The sequence below is a fragment of the Cupressus sempervirens genome, chromosome 11, assembly GCF_028749045.1.
Source record: "Cupressus sempervirens isolate cs-2001-9-10 chromosome 11, ASM2874904v1, whole genome shotgun sequence".
In the NCBI taxonomy this organism is placed as follows: domain Eukaryota; kingdom Viridiplantae; phylum Streptophyta; class Pinopsida; order Cupressales; family Cupressaceae; genus Cupressus; species Cupressus sempervirens.
In genome coordinates this window covers 596849979-596856513 of record NC_143128.1, presented here as the reverse complement: position 1 = coordinate 596856513, position 6535 = coordinate 596849979, and the positions used below count along the sequence as shown (strand labels likewise).

Here is a 6535-nt window from a genome sequence, read left to right as displayed (position 1 = left end):
CTGAAATATGTATCTATTCATGTGGTCTCTTGGTAACTCATGATGGAATAAAGCCCATCTAGGATAACCAATGGCTATGGAGCAATATATATGCACCCATTCCTTGTGTTTTTAGTGTAAGTCTATTATATTTATATTAGAGATAGAGAAGGTACATTCTCATGGTGGTAATCTAGACGATGCCTCTAAGATATGACTCCCTTACCCACTATGATAAGTTGTAATAGGTGGTTTTCTTCAACCCCTTAGAATAGTAGGAGAGAACCTCTTTGCTTATAGTTTGTACCCACTTTCCCCTTATTGAAATAAAGGTTATGATTTGGGGAATAGTGGGGTGTCCTACCTATTCTAGTTGGTTAATCTTCCGTCCATTCCATCTATTTATGATTATTAATTAGATGTTGCATGTGGGTCCATTAAATAAAGCATGATCATCTTCATTATGAGATATCTAAATCTAAATTATGAATTTTTTTCCCAAAATGAAGATCTTATATCATCTTTTTAGAATAAAAATATTGATGTATTTATCTACTCTCTATGTATCTATCAATTATTCATATTCTCTTATTTATGATCATTCATATTTTCTTTGATGTTCTTTGGACTAGTATCCATTTTCAAATTGCATCTTAACTCAAATTATACCTAATATATTGCATAATAATAAAAATTAATTTATTTATTAATTTATTTATTTATTTTTACTATATTTCATTTATTAGAATACACGTACAAATAAAAGAAAAATATAATATTAGATCTATATTTATTTATATACCTTATCAAAACTATATCTCAAACAATATATAGTATGTTCAAGTTGGATTTGGGCTTTATCTTGCTTGAATTAATTTGAACAATCTAGTTTGTTAGACAATGTTCCTATTATTATTAAAGCTAATACAACCTTTTATGACATAACCATGTTTTAGATTAAAATAATATATTGATGTAGCAAGGCTTTCAAGAATCTATAATTCTAATCAACTCCAATTGTTAACATATTGCTATTAAAATGAAACTAATACAACTTTACGAAAGAGAAAAATATAAATTTGAATAATATCATAATAAAACACAAGATTAGTGGGGTTTGAAGGAGAGTGTTTATGCTAGGGGGATAAAAGAGTCACCTCCATCTAGATATATCTTTCTTTCTTTACTATTTATTTTTTATTTGATTGATATATATGATTTTAAATCTTATTATGTGCCCTTGTTGTAGGGCCCATTTGCCGTTGCACCAAAAGCCATGACTGTTAGTGAACATGGAACACCACATAATTAACCACCTATGGGCAGGGGAGCGTGTCGCATCACCCAACAATCTCCCCCTCGACGCGCATACCAGGTACTTACGCGGGTCGGGAAGGCACCGGGGAGATTTGAACCCATGACCAAGCCAAAACCAGGCTCTGATACCAATTGTAGGGCCCATTTGCCATTGCACCAAAAGCCATGACTGTTAGTGAACATGGAACACCACATAATTAACCACCTATGGGCAGGGGAGCGCGTCGCATCACCCAACACTTGTCACTAGGTTGTATCCTTAATTATGGTTAATATTTTTTCTTTTAAACTATATACCTTTTATTTCTTCATGTGTAGTAAGTTTATATGGTCTCTTTTTGTCTATTCTATTCTAGAGCTTGGCAAGCATTTTTGTTTAAGATTTGCCTTCATAAGGGGCAACATAATATTTATCTAGTGTTCATTTGTTTGATTAAAGTTGTCTATGTGGTTGGTCAATTTAGGAGTTGGTGAACTTGGTTTTAAAGACAGAACTTGTGATAAAAGATCTTATAAAACAATTTTGGGCTCGGGGGAGGAGCCATAAATTTTAGGTATTATTTGTTAACAATGAATGAGAGTAATAAGGAGTTCAAATTATCCTAAACCCATAGATCCCAATGAATAAATGGTAAAAAAATTAAAAATGAGGAATTTACATAAGAACACTTTTACTTCACTAATGAAAATATTGTTACTTCAAAGAGTAAGTCATGTAGATTGTATAAACTTAGATCCACGAAAGACATAAGATGTTAAATTCCAATGCATCAAGACATTGGATATTTAGAAATTCCACCAAATTGAATTGATTATCCAATTCTTTTTGAGTCTGTATGTCAAAGAAAAAGGTGGATAAAAAATGTTGATCCTTTTCCATTTAGTTAAATACATATTTATAAAACTTGGTTTCCAATTGCTAGAGTTTGAAATCATTTTTTTTAGAGCCACATAAAACTGAGATAAATAAAAAACAAGAGACCAAAAGTATTTTTTTTTAAAGGAAATAAATCGTGAAATGGATGAATGGATATATTAAGGTTGGGTTGATGCACCTATCTGTTGAGTTGGAGATCTCGTTTGTTAAATGGAACCTATTATAATTGCTTGGTTCTATAATCTCTTAAAGATTTAGCAATTTCTAGTATCTCATGTCTACACATAATGTTTGTGGCTTTATAAAACATGATATAATCACTTATTACAAAAAAAAATTACTATTATTTGCACACCACGTAAAGAGGAATTGATCCAAGATAATATATCTTGTAAATCTTCTCTAAAAATCTTTCAATCAAATATGGAGATTTTTTTTAATATAATATAAGTGACAAGCCACTGTACTTTGAATTAATTTTTAAAACCTCAAGGAGAAAAGAGCTAGTAAGAAAACTTCCCATCCTTGCTCAATACAATCAAAAGAGGTAGAAGAAAGAGAGGAACCCCAACAACCAAATAGAATAGAGAATGATCAATCAAGAAGAGAAATTTCCACTACCCTCCAACTTACAAATAATAAAATTCATGGATACTCCAAACTCTCTTTGCATAGAGAAAACTACAACTGTGAGGGAGTTCCATTTTAACAACAATCAATCTCAAGGGATAACCTTTTTTACACCAAATTGCAGCCTTTATGTGAGATGAACTATCATCTTTCGATAACCTTTTTAACATGGACACATGCTACTACAATGCATGTCTTTAGTAGATTCAGATGCATTAAATTGCATATTCTATGTCAATTTTGATTAATAATAGTTATGTTGAAAGTAGTATAAAGTGTTTATCCAATATGGGTCAAGATTGACTCCAAAATCCTATGTTCCTCTTCAAACTTGTGACAAAGGAAGTGGGACATGAACCACATGCTTCACTTTTTCATCTTTAATGGCAAGCTCGACATGTTTATGTGCATCAGCAAATATGTGTCTCATTCTGTACAATCTAAATCCATAATCCAACTTCTTGGATGGACATTTGTCGCCACCCTTAAACACCACACACAAATGAAAGAATTGAGCTTGGTAAAAGTAAGTCAACTTTGTTTATTTAATACTTTTAGCCTAAGAATGAAGCTTTGTGTGTGTTGAAAAGTTAAACTTGCAAATATAGTTGACATGTAGATTTGAGAAAGCATCTAGGTAACTCTGAAGATCAAAGCCATAGTCCATATTATCTAAATTTACATCGATACCTTTTCCTCTAGTTCCCTCCTTCACATGAACCATGAATCCTCTATCTTGAAATTAATAGAGCATCAACTCCAAGTTCTTTAAGGCTATTTAGCTTCACCTCACTTCTTCAGTAATTGGAAGTTTTGCTCCCATGGTCTTGACATTCTATATAACAATTGTTCCAGTGCTATTGGAGCCACCATGTACTAGAAAAAAACTCACCATGTGTTTTAATGCTATAATATTTATGTATGGCCTAGATGCTACACTCACTTTTTCTCTGATACATTTGGAGTTGGCTTTGATGCCATGTTGAGGGAAAGAATTGCTGCAAATGTAATGGGATTGTATATGTTTTATGTGATTTCCAAGTGCAGATCCGAATGCATATATAAAAGAATAGAAGAGACATCTGACGTCCATGTTAATCAATATTAATTATTGTAAGTTAATTTCATATATATATATATAGTAAGTTAATTTCCAATATATATATATATATATATATAAAATTGATAATTAATTAAATGCAATTGTGTTTAAGAAATTAACTCTAGATAACATGAAGCTACATCATTAATAAGAAATTGTTTACACACTCAATATTCTAGGCGTTCTCTGCAGTACAAAATTTTCCATCAGACATCGACGATAAAGTAGACATGGGATCATTACAAGTAGTGTCGTATACTGTTTCTGGATAGCTCGGAGGAAGAGCACGGTTTGGAGATTTCATCTTCATGATATCAATCACTTGTCTTACGCTCAATCTGCCTTTCGGATTCGGATGAGAGCATGACAACCCCACTAACAACACCCTTTCCATCTCCTCCCCATTGAAATCTCCACCAAGCTTTGCATCTGCGACGTCCCAAATCTTCCCCATTCCGTATAGATCCCAAACCCATTCGACTAGTCTCCAATTATGGTCATCCAGACTCTGATCCACAACCCGCCTCTCGCATGCAATTTCCAGACACACTGCCCAAAAGTTGAACACATCAGAGCTTGCCTTCCTCGTAACGAAACACTCGGGTTCAACGTACCCACATGTCCCTGCCACCATTGTTGTGTCGGAGGTTGCACGCTCTCATTCCACCACTCTGGCCAGCCCGAAATCACCAAGCTTTTGTTAATTATTGTTAGTTGGACAACTGTTATTTCTGACCCGAAAATAGCAGTAGTATTTATGGGTAGCTTGGACAGCTGTTCGTCTTTATCTATGAATAGCATTTGTATTTATGGGTGGTTTGGACAGCTGTTTGTCCACTTGCCAAGAATTAGTAAATGGTTATTATTTACTAATTTTAAAGATTCCCTTTTGAACACCTTACAACCAATTCTATTATTGGTTGTCGAGTTGTCTTAATCTCAGCCGTTGGTTTGATTTAATCTCGGTCATTGGTTTACCAACAGGAGTAGTATAAAAAGGGGTCATTGGGTCATTTGGAAAAGAAGTTGTGGAAAAACGTTTGCAGTGTTAGCAAACAGTCTTGCAGTGTTAGCAAGGGTGCAGTGTTAGCGTGGAGATAGCAGTGGAGAATATCAGCGGGAGAAATTAGGAGGTTGTCGAAGTTCTGCCAGTGAGAGGCAAGGAATTTTGTATCTCTTGATTTGTAATTATTGTTAGTTGGACAGCTGTTATTTTTGACCCGAAAATAGCAGTAGTATTTATGGGTAGCTTGGACAGCTGTTTGTCCTTATCTATGAATAAAATTTGTATTTATGGGTGGTTTGGACAGCTGTTTGTCCACTTGTCAAGAATTAGTAAATGGTTATTATTTACTAATTTTAAAAATTCCCTTTTGGACACCTTGCAACCAATTCTATTATTGGTTGTCGAGTTGTCTTAATCTCAGTCGTTGGTTTGATTTAATCTCGATCATTGGTTTACCAACAGGAGTAGTATAAAAAGGGGTCATTGGGTCATTTGGAAAAGAAGTTGTGGAGAAACGTTTGCAGTGTTAGCAAACAGTCTTGCAGTGTTAGCAAGGGCGCAGTGTTAGCGCAGGGATAGCAGTGAGGAATATCAGCGAGAGAAATTACGAGGTTGTCAAAGTTCTGCCAGTGAGAGGTAAGGAATTTTTTTGTATCTCTTGATTTGCTGAAGTTTAATATAATTCCTCATCTGTAGAACTGGTTTTCCCTTAGGGGTTTTTTCAGGGACAATTTGTTCGAAAATATTGTGTTCATTGTGTTGTTCATTTCTTTCCGTATTATAAGTGAAATTGCAGTTGTGTTATTTTTCAATATTAGCTGAAAATTTGTTTTCAGCAGTTTAATAATCATTTATGATAGGAGATTAATAATCAGTGACTGCAATAGTTTGATTTTTCACATGGTATCACAGCATTGTTAAGGGTAGAAGAGTTTTGCCCTAAGAAAGAAACTTTGATCTCTTTAGATTTATTATTGCTTTAAACCCTTGAGATGGCTTCAGCTGGTTTGAGAGATCAGGATAGATTGGATGGTGCCTCAAATTTTGGTGTCTGGAAGGCCAGAATTTCTTTATTGTTGGAAGAGAATGGTATCAAGGATTATGCTACTAGTGGTGTACCTGTACTAACGGATGTAACACAGCTTGCAGCATATAAGAAGGACGATGCCAAAGTGAGGAGGATTATCCTTGATGGTGTCAAGGATCATATTGTTCCACATATCTCGGAGCTAGACATAGCAAAGAAGATGTGGGACGCCATTCTAAATCTGTACCAAAATGCTACCACCAACAGGAAGTTGATTCTCAGAGAGAAGCTAAAGAATACTCGAATGAATCAGGGAGAAGACGTCACAAGTTACCTCACCAAGCTTAAACTTGTCAAGGATGAGTTAGTAGCTGTTGGAGATAGCCCTAGTGATGATGAGCTAGTGAGAATAGCCCTAAATGGGTTTACTAAACAATGGAGTGTCTTTGTTCAAGTTGTCAGTGGATGAGATACTTTATCGAGTTGGGATCGACTATGAACTGATTTCACTCAGGAGGAGTTTAGACTAAGTCTTGTCAATGGGGCCAACAAGAGTCAGAAAAATGAGGTGGAACAAGAGAACATTGCCCTAGCGGG

General features: G+C 34.7%; 1 protein-coding gene across 1 annotated transcript; it reads right to left on the bottom strand.

The window, feature by feature from the left end:
* Nucleotides 1-4080: 4080 nt before the first annotated feature.
* On the bottom strand, nt 4081-4539 carry LOC149531086 (L-type lectin-domain containing receptor kinase VIII.1-like). The gene has a single exon (XM_089808291.1). It carries the CDS (start codon nt 4537-4539, stop codon nt 4081-4083), a length of 459 nt encoding a protein of 152 aa, XP_089664417.1.
* Between the last annotated feature and the right edge of the window lie 1996 nt (nt 4540-6535).

Excerpts from the sequence above, each read along its gene's own strand:
- LOC149531086 (XM_089808291.1), bottom strand. The coding sequence starts at position 4,539 with ATGGTGGCAGGGACATGTGGGTACGTTGAACCCGAGTGTTTCGTTACG.